General features: G+C 38.5%; 1 protein-coding gene across 1 annotated transcript; it reads left to right on the forward strand.

The window, feature by feature from the left end:
- Nucleotides 1–1,540: 1,540 nt before the first annotated feature.
- On the forward strand, nt 1,541–13,314 carry LOC132560696 (betaine--homocysteine S-methyltransferase 1-like). Its single transcript, XM_060225365.1, has 7 exons — nt 1,541–2,046; nt 4,965–5,155; nt 5,371–5,565; nt 6,065–6,176; nt 6,600–6,778; nt 11,948–12,029; nt 12,839–13,314. The coding sequence occupies exons 1-7, from the start codon at nt 2,034–2,036 to the stop codon at nt 13,117–13,119; spliced, it is 1,053 nt and encodes a 350-aa protein (XP_060081348.1). The 5' UTR covers nt 1,541–2,033; the 3' UTR covers nt 13,120–13,314.

Raw genomic sequence — 13,314 nt, forward strand, 5'->3', positions numbered from 1 at the left:
TAATTCGTATAACCTAGTATTTAGTACTGATGTGAAGACTTTTCCAAGACAAGATACTAGCGTTATCGCCCTGTAATTATTTAAGTCATTCTTGTATCCCTTATTTTTATATATTGGGATAATTATTCCGGTGTTCCAGCTATCTGGTATTATCCAGTGTTACATAAGTAGGTAACATGATATCAATAGAACTCTTTATATATTCGTTAATTATGTTATCAATGCCACTGGCCTTGTTATTACTTAATTTTGTTACAGCTGTAGTTACTTCTTCAGAGGTAATTCTACTATTTAGTATATCGTCGTATAAACTTCCCCTCATGTCTGGAATAATAAATTCCTCATCTTTGTCGTTATCACTATTTAACTTTTTAAAATATGCGTATATCTCATTGATCGACAAATCAATTTTTTGTCTTTTTTTCCTATTATCAACTTTATTTAAAATGTTCCAGACTGATAGTTTTGGTCGAACTTGGAAGCATTTCTCATCTCATCTTCAATTCCCTTTTGAAAAGGGTGTACGTCAAGGATTTAATTTACAATATTAACTTTCCGCTAACTGCGTTTCTTTTTCCTCTCAGTATATAATAAATCAGTTACAGTACTTTCGCTGACTCCAAGTAAATTTCTGCAAAATCATTTTTGACTGATACGGGCTGTTTTACTCGAAGACCCATACAACCATGGTTATAACAGACAGACAGCCATACAGCCGGGGTTATAGCAGACGGACAGACACATAGCCATGGTTATAACAGACGGACAGCCATACTAGATATGGTTATAACAGACGGACAAACACACAGCCATGGTTATAGCAGACGGACGGACACGTAGCCATGGTTATAACAGACGGACAGACAGACACACAGCCATGGTTATAGCAGACGGACAGACACACCACCATGGTTATAACAGACGGACAGACTCACAGCCATGGTTATAACAGACGGACAGACACACAGCCATGGTTATACGGTTATAACAGACGGACAGCCATACAACCATGGTTATAACAGACGGACAGCCATACAGTTATGGTTCTAGCAGACGGACAGCCGTACAGTCATGGTTCTAGCAGACGGACGGACATACACCCATTGTTTTAGCAGATGAATAGACAGACGGACATACAGTGATGGTTATAGCAGACGGACAAACATGCTAGATATGAGAGATAATGTAGGTGAATCAGTAAAAGACTGTCTATTTTCACAACATTACTGCATTCGTGTTTTCTCAATAAAGAGAAAGAAGAACACACTTCATAATGTTTAAAACGTGTATATTACTCGGAATATTATATTCGTATCAAGTTAGATGAATGTTTATTGTTATCAAGTTAATTTTATACACTAAGATGTAATAATTGAGTTACGAAGAAATCGGAAAGTTGCGATATCCGTCCTGAAGTGATAACTTAAAATACTGGTACAAGAAAGATAACTCCCACATCAAACTCTACAAGCTAGACATTGATTCACAGACGACAGTTTTTGCCCGAGGAGAAAGGGGGTCATGCGCGCATGATACATGATAAGCGTGCATCTGTTCTTATACGAAAAAAATCGCCATGTGTACAAATAATATTTACGTACACATATTCTCTCTCGGTATAGTGAACCGTTGTTGATAACAGAAAACAAACCGTCAATTCATTAGTCATTCATTCATTCCATTTAGTATGTGACACGCACATCGAACATGCTCCAAAATGAGACGATCATGGATTTATCTGTCAGCAAGACAAACACTGCATGACAGGATTTACCTTGTTAGGCCTATTGGCCTTGATGTTATCGCTATAGTGGAGGAAAGCGAGTTTTCACACAACAACGTGTTGTTATAAAACGTCCTTGATGGCACGTGACCCGCATTAAGTATTCAGCGTACGTCAGGGGACGTTACTGCGGCAGACAAGAAAACGGAATACGTTATCGTTTAGGAGATTATCGACCAGTAGATCACTAGGTCATTGTCTTCAGATTGTGCGGACACACGTTGACAGTGGAACCTGACCGACTGAAGATATGCCAGTTAAAGGTAGGGTTTTAATCTCCTAATATTGAATACACGCTAATAGCAGTAGAAGTAGCCGAGTGATTTGCTATGTGCTGCAGACTTCATATAAATATTATCTCCTAGCTGTTGAGCAAGTAGCTGAACAAACATTGAAAGTGAAATGAATCATACTCAATGTGTTGATTTAGCCTCGTTTTAATAACCAATTTTCCGATTAAACTACCCGATAATTTTTTCCTATTGACCTACTTACTATCTAAACATGTTTATTTCAGAAGCTACATAGTTTTATATATTTTACCCTACGGGTCATAAGCTGTCACGGGTCATATGTGCATGGTAACTTTATGGATGAATGCCGTTGTTACCTCTGTGTGATTTGGGGATCTCAATGTGTATCAAGTACATGTTTCTACCTGGTGGACTAGGTTGGGCGGGTTATCAGAGAGTCCGGTTTATCTGGACACGTTAATGTACATCTAATGTCCAGTCTGCTTAAAGCCCATCTGTCCGATAGCAAGGTTTCTCAGACTGATTGGAACACGTGCACTAAGCTCGATAATGAAAACAATATTATGTATGTATGTAGTAAGAGAAAGGTACAGATACGGGGGTATGGGTACAGATAAGGGGGTATTATCTTGTCTCTATCTCCACGAAAAGTACCCAAATCCGACCAAAATGTACGGAGTATACCTAAATATCGTTTGGACTGCGATTGAAACCAAATTCACCTAAAATTTGTATAGATCATATACGTCTGTGGGTACACCATATATATACGTCTCTGGGTACACCTGAAGAGAGTGGTGACCCTGTATCCCCGTGCTGGTCCTCACAGACGTTTTAAATCCGTAACTATTGACCCGAGACAAGACTAGCCATTATTGTTGACTGATGACCTATAGGAAACAAGGGATCTGACTGTCTGGAAAATATGTCAGGTGTAGATCGTTCATAAAAGAGCGGATCAAATCTCTTGTTTCCTTAGGTACAACGATCCGATCTCTCCAATCTTTAGGAATTTTTCCGTTGATTTTGTTACGAACTCGTGTCCGGATTTGGGTATTTTCGTGCATAACGTTATAGACCAGGCTTGTACCTCATTTTGTTGAAACAATAGTCATTTTTACGATGATATAGAGCTGTTACAGATGGAAAACAGGGCTTTTGGTGTTATCGTTAAAATTGTTAAGAGCTGAGTTAAAACTGACATGCCCTAAAACAACGATTGTGGAGTTCTGTACCTTTCTCTCATATATGTACATATATAAATATACCTACAACTAATAGTTTTTCATCTAGTACAATGTAGTTTAAAGTCTTCTGTTTGGCTATCGAACATTCGGACTATGAAACATCGGACAATTTTGTGTGAATAATTCAGATAGCATAATTAACATTTATTTGGAAATCGGCGTGTGTTTGAGTTTTCTTTTACTATAGAACCCTAGTCTTGAAGATTTTCAGAGCATTAGGTCTTCAGAACATTTATAATAGTCATCCCATAACTACCCTATTATAGATGTAATAACACCCATCCCATAACTCCCCTGTTATAGATGTAATAACACCCATCCCATAACTACCTTGTTATAGATGTAATAACACCCATCCCATAACTACCCTGTTATAGATGTTATAACACCCATCCCATAACTACCTTGTTATAGATGTAATAACACCCATCCCATAACTACCTTGTTATAGATGTAATAACACCCATACCATAACTACCCTGTTATAGATGTAATAACACCCATCCCATAACTACCCTGTTATAGATGTAATAAAACCCATCCCATAACTACCCTAGTATAGATGTAATAACACCCATCCCATAACTACCCTGTTATAGATGTAATAACACCCATCCCATACCTACCCTGTTATAGATGTTATAACACCCATCCCTTAACTACCCTGTTATAGATGTAATAACACCCGTCCCATAACTCCCCTGTTATAGATGTAATAACACCCATCCCATAACTACCCTGTTATAGATGTAATAAAACCCATACCATAACAACCCTGTTATAGATGTAATAACACCCATCCCATAACTACCCTGTTATAGATGTAATAACACCCATACCATAACAACCCTGTTATAGATGTAATAACACCCATCCCATAACTACCCTTTTATAGATGTAATAAAACCCATACCATAACTACCCTGTTATAGATGTTATAACACCCATCCCATAACTACCCTGTTATAGATGTAATAACACCCATCCCATAACTACCCTGTTATAGATGTTATAACACCCATCCCTTAACTACCCTTTTATAGATGTAATAAAACCTATACCATAACTACCCTGTTATAGATGTAATATGTGCATGTAACACCGTCTGGCGAGCCATTTTTTTCTTTCTGTCCCTTGCAAAAATGGAGCTTATATTTTATGACACTGACCATATATTCTATTTATCCTGCAATCGTTGATTTAAAATCTGACAACCATAACTTCAGCAGTTTTGTTGTTCTTTTTTTGTTTACCTGTCGAGGACGTTACGCTGAATTTTGCCTGATGACGTACGCCAAAATAATTGCTTAGCGTAGAAATGTTGTTCTAAAGTTCAGCTGATTTGACAGCGATTTTATGAATTTTCGTAAATAAACATTACAATATATTAAATCACTTATTTCAACAGTTTGCCATTATCATTAAACGTAACTTTAAAGTAAATTCTGTTGAATTACCGCACGTGCTGAAACAGCTGTTTTCCATCACTGCCGAATACAGCAAAACTATATGTGACAGATGTATTCCGACTAAGGCAGTGTCAGTTGCAGGATAATATCAGTTACCTTCATGTCCATTTCATGTTGGATTTATTTATTATAGTAGACCGTCCTTGTATACCTGCCATCTTATGTTTATATAGGAGTTACTTCCCTTCTACTATAACTATTTTGTTTGAAGGATTGACGGAACGACTTGCAGATGGTGGGACACTAGTGGTGGCGGAAGGATACCTGTACGAGTTTGAGCGTCGCGGTTATTTGAAGGCTGGGGCATTTGTACCGGAAGTAGTCATAGAGCATCCGGAACAGCTCCGTCTCCTCTCAGAGGAATTTGTTCATGCTGGCAGCGACACTGTTGTGGCATATACTGTATATATTACCTTGTAGAAACAGGCCATCTATGATGCAATTAAATCAATCAAATAAATTAATATATTTCAATACAATAAGAACAATATCTAGAGTAAAACCGAGACAATCATCGGTCATAATTTTCGTTACAACACATTTTTTTTTTTAAATCTTTAAAACAATGTATAACAAACAAAGTAAATGTATATGTAATTAAGTTCTCTTTTACACAGTATTACGGCCACCGAGAGAAACTGCGTGCAATAGGCCGAGAAGATGACCTCGAGAAACTTCAGAGGACGGCCCTGCAGATCGCTCGTGAGGTAGCGGACAAGACTGGGACCCTGATGGCGGGAGACATTTGCAACACGACGTTGTATGATAAGGATGACCCCGCGACACATCGAGAGGCCATGTTCATGTTCAAAGTACGTCATTTCCGGAAAATCGATACTTCCCATCACTTTAATTTTGCAAGTGTTTATTCTTGTTTATTTCTTGTGATCTTTATTACAGATATAGATAAAGAAAAACAAACAAAAATATCATATATTGTCTGTTTATGGTGATATGTTTTCATGGTTTAACTCATTGTATAATATTCTTCTACCGGCTTACCTAATAAAACCTCTTTTCTCTCAATTTTATGTCTTTTTGGTGAGAATATCGTAACAAAAGTACATGTATAGAGGCCTCGTCTCTCCATGCCCATTTTACTACTCCTGATAATTTTTTTATTACGTTTGATATCCATTATAATGCATACAATTATTTCGTCTCTGTTTAACAGGAATTAATGAAAGGCGTGTAAAAGATTTCAAGGAAATGTAGAAATACATCTACAGTCTTATGTTACTAGGGCTTTAGAGGTAGATCTTAATTTATATCACTGCAGAGATATATAACCTTTGACCTGAATCATTAAAGGAACAAGTGGAATGGGCTAGCGAGTACAATGTGGATTACATCATAGGAGAAACCTTTAACGACTTAGGGGAAGCTCTCCTTGCTCTAGAAGCCATCAAGACGTACGGCAAAGGTAACATCTATTGTAGAAATCATCACTAAGGTTTGTGACTAGACGAAAGCAGTCACGTGTCCGTTAATATGTTTTGTGATATTAACCTCGCTTTCACTTAACATCACTTTGATGAGGTCAGACGTTTGTTTATGACATTATTAGGAAGTATTTACACGTAGTTAACATATAGCGCTGTAGACTGAGACTGAAATGAAAAGGAATCATTCGTAATCCATCACTTATATATACATAACGTCGTCTGATTTAGTAATCGTGGGCGTTCATTTAGTTTAATTCTGTAAATTACTAGCAATGTCGGTCGGCAAAATGTGTTCTTGGAATATTTAGTTCTCTTTTTTGTCCACTTTCTTTAACATCACATCATGTTTTACTTGCATTCTCTAAATAAGTGTTAAACATGACCCCTTTTTAACCTTCCAGGCGTACCCGCCGTCATCACGTTTGCTCCGTCCGGTGCCTACCATACTTTTGATGGTCACCTTTACGGCGATGCTTGCCGGAAGTTGGAAGAGGCTGGCGCAGCCGTAGTAGGTGTCAATTGTAACAGAGGACCGAAAAGCATGCTTCCGATCGTACGCGATATCATCAAATGCTGCAAAGTAAGTGCACGTGTGTTTAAGGTGTATCATAAAGTGGGAGGAAAATCTACCCTAGACAAATAATCCTCACTAAAACAGAAACCCACGAAAGGAGCTTCAGGTTAATAAACTCATACAAAGAGATATGTTGCTGATTTTAATGAACAGATATATATATATCGTCTCCATGTAATTGATGGTTCCTTCCCAACCCCTTAACATCAGTATGTGATGTATTTGATAAGAGCATTGATTATTTACACGATTCCAAGGTCTTGTTTGTTTGACCATCAAATTACAAATGTTGCTATGGATGTTTTTAAAAAAAATTCAGTTGGATTCAAACATGTCACTGACCCATATGTACATTATTATAATTTATTATGTATATACGTATCTCATGACATTCTGACATATACAATAGGTAACGTCAGACTTTATAATAAGGGTACATCATCTACTTCCTCAGTCTGTGCCGGTGTGATAATATACAGGTAAATAACACCTGTGTCTGGTCCTGACGTTAGACGACGCTGGACACTTCATTACCTGTCCTATATATATATATATACACCTGTAGTAACGTCATTGGTACAATATTTCATCACGTAACTGATCCGTACTACATGTATTAGATATATATCTAATATCTATGTGTGTATTTGATTAGAATTGTCCTATAATACATATCTGGAATGGATTTTGATCATTTAATTACCTACACGATGTACTTGTACTTATATACTGTAGTGCATTTGGATGTATCCATATGTTTACACAAGGGGTGTCGGAACATGCTGAGATTAGTATGTCTTCTAATTAACATATTGATCAAATGACTGCAGATCTACCCGAATCTACCCGGTTGATTTGTTTACTCGCTGTTTGTCTCGGTTATGTTGGGTTTTACATGATGTCATGAGATATCTGCCCATCAGTATGTATTATTTAAGCTGTTGAGTTATTCGCAATTTGAAATTGATTGCTATCAAATACAGTAAAGAAATTGATATTTTGGGGTCAAATTAACATTTAATGTGGTATTGAAGAATGAAAAAGATGTTCTTCTCATTACTGTCATAACCAAATATAGAATATGCTTATTCATAAAGAATGATTATCCCAGCATATATTTTAGATTTTAATGTTCACCCACGGTTTACTGAAAAATATGACATTGTAATTGCTGCCAAGACAAATGAGGAATATAGGCGTACGTATATCATTGTTTGTCCAGTCAAACACATATTTTAGAGATTCTGTATTTTATCTACAATTTACCGTTAACTGGACATAGATACTTCATTCCTACTAGTGTCTGTGTTATACTCTTAATTCCATAAGTATAGGCTGATAAGGTTATTTTGTGATATTAAACAGTTTTAGTGGTTTTGTACAATAGACTTGCAGTTGAAAAATAGCATACATTAAAGTCTTGGCTCATCTCGGCGGCATGCAGTGAAAATAGATGTCTGACGTGTGAATTTTAATTGACTTACAGTTATATAAAATAAAGTGTACTTGTTTTTAATTTGATATTTTTATAAATCATTAAAATGCATGTAAAATTAATATCAAATGAATAAAAACATCATTTTTATAGCAATATCATAACAAAACCAAATATAGATATATTTACATAATAGAACCAAACAAACAGAAATCAAGAAAATAAAAAGAAACATTTACAGATGTATTAAGGTGATACGAACAGACGGACTGTCAGACGGAAGGACCGGCCGACGAACAGACGGACTGTCAGACGGAAGGACCGCCGAAATAGCCGAACAAAACTCCGGACGGAGGGGCGGACCGAATTTTATAATAAGCATCTGACCGGCCTAAGCCGGACGCGAGTCGACAGGGAACCACTCAGAAACGTAGCTGTATGATCACAAAGCACAACAGTTGTCTTTATAAAGGGGTTTAACTGCGCCAAGAAACGTCCCATTGATTCCTGATGTTTTTTATTTAAACCACAAAAATTCCCTGATGAATATGTTGAAGCCTTTTTAGCGTCGACGAAACACACTACTTAACTGGAATTCCATGTGTACCGTTCCCAATCTTTTCCATTAACGACATAAGGTATAAACTCAGCTTTATAACGACATAAGGTCCCCAATTCTCGATATGACTACAAAAGATTCGCACTCCTCGCTATAACGACATACGGTTCCCAATCCTCGTTATAACGATATAAGGTTCCCAATCCTCGGTATAACGATATAAGGTTCCCAATCCTCGCTATAACGACATAAGAATCACACTCCTCTCTTTTACGACATACGTTTCCCTCTCCTCTGTATGACGACATACGATTCCCTCTCCTCTGTATGACGACATACGATTCCCTCTCCTCTGTATGACGACATACGATTCCCTCTCCTCTGTATAACGACATACGATTCCCTCTCCTCTGTATGACGACATACGATTCCCTCTCCTCTGTATGACGACATACGATTCCCTCTCCTCTGTATAACGACATACGATTCCCTCTCCTCTGTATGACGACATACGATTCCCTCTCCTCTGTATAACGACATACGATTCCCTCTCCTCTGTATGACGACATACGATTCCCTCTCCTCTGTATGACGACATACGATTCCCTCTCCTCTGTATGACGACATACGATTCCCTCTCCTCTGTATGACGACATACGATTCCCTCTCCTCTGTATGACGACATACGATTCCCTCTCCTCTGTATGACGACATACGAGTCCCTCTCCTCTGCATGACGACATACGATTCCCTCTCCTCTATATGACGACATACGATTCCCTCTCCTCTGTATGACGACATACGATTCCCTCTCCTCTGTATAACGACATACGATTCCCTCTCCTCTGTATGACGACATACGATTCCCTCTCCTCTGTATGACGACATACGATTCCCTCTCCTCTGTATGACGACATACGATTCCCTCTCCTCTGTATGACGACATACGATTCCCTCTCCTCTGTATGACGACATACGATTCCCTCTCCTCTGTATGACGACATACGAGTCCCTCTCCTCTGTATAACGACATACGATTCCCTCTCCTCTGTATAACGACATACGATTCCCTCTCCTCTGTATAACGACAGAGAGTTCCCCGTCCCCTCTGTCACGACCTCTGTGTATTCTGTTTTATTTATCCTACACAATGATAAACACTCTTTTAGAGAATAAGAGATACATTTAAAAAGTGTTGTTTTATGTGACAGAATTTCGTGCTGTTTGAGATGTAATCACTGTTTTCGTGATTAAAGATTGTTGACAGAAAGTCTTATAGAAACAGGAACTCCTGTCTGTTGTGATGGAGTAGACTTAACCAAAATTTAAGCTGTTTCTTTGTAAAGTTTGGTTATTATCTGACCATAATATAACCCCTGCTGGTGTTTACCCTGGATATTGAGATTTTTGAGATTGGGTAGAAGTGTTAGAGACCGGGAAGGGGAGATCAGGTGGAACCAGCTGATAAATAGACAGCTGGCGTGACACCTCTTGGAAATCGTGAGTTAAGTAACCGCCGCGTGCCGGCTTCATCCTCATTGGTCATGCTCTTCTGAATATTTATTGGAAAAGTCTGACTACAACCCGGAACTAAATCCGTGTAACGAGGGAAGGCGTTCTCTAATCCATATCTTCCTCGTTGGAATAGAGTTGTCTTCCTTTGATAAATGACTAGTCATATTTCACGAAATAGAAAACACATGTCTCCGGCTTAAAGTGATAAAGTGTTTGTGTAAACTTTGAATGTTTCCTTTCAATTTTTAAGAGACTGACTACTTTGTCGGCACAAATATATCCCGTTGCCCCGGACCAGTACCGCGTATGTTCGCTACACAGCAGAATTACAGTTGTAGATTTCGGAATTATGATAACGCATTCGTCGTTAATTAGGTCATCAGCATCAAAGACGAAAGGTTCTGTTTCTCGTTTCGTCTGGGAGTTAGTCTGCGCGTGGTGCGAATAATTCATTTCTGTCTCGCTTAATATTGTAACACATACCACTAACTGTGTGTAAATCACACGTAAATGAACTCGGATTGATAGCGTTTATTACATCGAGATGTGATTCCTGATGTGATTTATCGAGTTCCCTACCAAACTCGTGCCGAACTCCACGGCAAGCTCCTGTTGTCACATTAAACCACATGTATACTAAGAGTATATCCCGTTTCGGACAATATCACGATTCGATAATCAGCAGATTAAATGTGTTAGTTGTACAATTTCTGACCAGACATCTGTCATACATATATCTCAAAAGCTATTTTTTCTGTTTTCCACTCCTGAATAAAGACACTAAGTCTCTATTATATATTTCATTTTTTTCCTTATTAAACACGTACAACGTGGTACGAAAGTAATATAGGCATCCTTGAGAGGGAAATTAACATTCAGTTCTGCATAGCACACACCTTCCATAAGAGTAAAACAAGCTCTCAGCGGTGATATCAGGCTGTGCACATGAGATGGAAATAAGCTCTCAGCGGTGATATCAGGCTGTGCACATGAGATGGAAATAAGCTCTCAGCGGTGATATCAGGCTGTGCACATGAGATGGAAATAAGCTCTCAGCGGTGATATCAGGCTGTGCACATGAGATGGAAATAATCTCTCAGCGGTGATATCAGACTTTGCACATGAGATGGAAATAAGCTCTCAGCGGTGATATCAGGCTGTGCACATGAGATGGAAATAAGCTCTCAGCGGTGATATCAGACTTTGCACATGAGATGGAAATAAGCTCTCAGCGGTGATATCAGGCTGTGCACATGAGATGGAAATAAGCTCTCTCAGTTGTCCATAGCCGATGTATTCAACGGGAGGTAAAATAACACTCAGTTATCCACAGCAGACGTCTTCCATTGGAGGAAAAATAACTCTCAATTGTCCATAGCAGACGTCGTCCTTGAGAGGGAGATTATCTTTTAATTGTTCCATAGCAGACGTCATTCATAAGTAGGAATTCTGATCTCAGCTGGTCATAGCAGTCGTTGCCCGTGAGAGGGAGATTGAATCTCAGTTGTTCAGCTCTTGTCCTTGAGATGGATAATTGCTTCTAGTCGTTCCTAGCAAACGTTGACCTGGAGAAGACAATTATCAGTTGTCCGTAACAGACAGTAATGTGGTGCTGTATTCTTTGTCAGGTGAAAAAATGAGTTTTATAGAGACATTGCTGTTTCAGGGACCTGTAGCCTGTTTGCCGATCCCATACCGCACGACCGACGAACAACCGACAATGCATTCTCTAGTGGACGCGGACACAGGCGAGTCAGAACTAACAAAAAACAATAAAGATTAACTAATACTAATCGTACATAAATTTTGTACACGTGACACGTATAAGGAGGTATAACTCTACTCTCTATTTTGTACACGTGACACGTATAAGGGGTATAACACTAATCACTATTTTGTACACGTGACACGTATAAGGGGTATAACACTGATCACTATTTTGTACACGTGACACGTATAAGGGGCATTAGCCTAATCTCAATTTTGTACACGTGACACATATGAGGAGTATAACTCTAATCTCTATTTTGTACACATTACATGTATAAGGGTATAATCCTAATCTCTATTTTGTACACGTGACACGTATAAGGGGGTATAACTCTGATCTCTATTTTGTACACGTATAAGGGACATAACTCTAATCTCTATTTAGTACACGTTACATGTATAAGGGGATATAACTCTAATCTCTATTTTGTACTCGTGACACGTATAAGGGGCATTACCCTAATCTCTATTTTGTAAGCGTTACATGTATAAGGGGAATAACTCTAATCTCTATTTTGTACTCGTGACACGTATAAGGGGCATTACCCTAATCTCTATTTTGCACACGTGACACGTATAAGGGGCATAGCCCTAATCTCTATTTTGTAAGCGTTACATGTATAAGGGGAATAACTCTAATGTCTATTTTGTACACGTGACACGTATAAGGGGCATTAGCCTAATCTCAATTTTGTACACGTGACACATATGAGGAGTATAACCCTAATCTCTTTATTGTACACGTATACGGGGCATAACCCTAATGTCTATTTTGTACACGATACAGGTAAGATGGCCTTTCCAGAGGACCTTCCAGCATGGCTGTGCAGTCGGACACAAATCACTGCGTTTGCTCGTGAGGCAAAAGAGATAGGTGTTCGTTACATCGGACTGTGCTGTGGGAATGCTTCCTACTATACCCGTATCCTGGCAGAAGTGTATGGACGGACTCCTCCCGCCTCTAAATACTCACCAGACATGTCTCAACACTTCGTATACGGTGACGAGAAGTTCGCAAAGAAGTATTTCTCAGATGGGCTGAAGGCTAAACTGGCAGCCAATGAGTAGGCTCTAGACAGTTTTCTTCCTAGGACTCTATCGTGGTCTTTAGTGACCGTGTCCCTGCGGTCCATCTCTTCCAAGGAATTCTTGAAGTAAGAAAATCGGCACCCTTGAAAAATTCATTGATTTCAATATTGCTTGTCTGAATATGATGCCATTTTAATTTCATTTTTTATGAATACATTAATTGTTACAGGTGAA

Source organism: Ylistrum balloti, unplaced genomic scaffold (assembly GCF_031769215.1).
Source record: "Ylistrum balloti isolate Yb309-2 unplaced genomic scaffold, AGI_CSIRO_Ybal_v1 Utg371104, whole genome shotgun sequence".
In the NCBI taxonomy this organism is placed as follows: domain Eukaryota; kingdom Metazoa; phylum Mollusca; class Bivalvia; order Pectinida; family Pectinidae; genus Ylistrum; species Ylistrum balloti.

Coding starts and splice junctions, on each gene's coding strand:
- LOC132560696 (XM_060225365.1), top strand. Junction 5,566..6,064: donor AGGCCATGTTCATGTTCAAA/GTACGTCATTTC, acceptor GAATCATTAAAG/GAACAAGTGGAATGGGCTAG. Junction 6,177..6,599: donor CATCAAGACGTACGGCAAAG/GTAACATCTATT, acceptor TTAACCTTCCAG/GCGTACCCGCCGTCATCACG.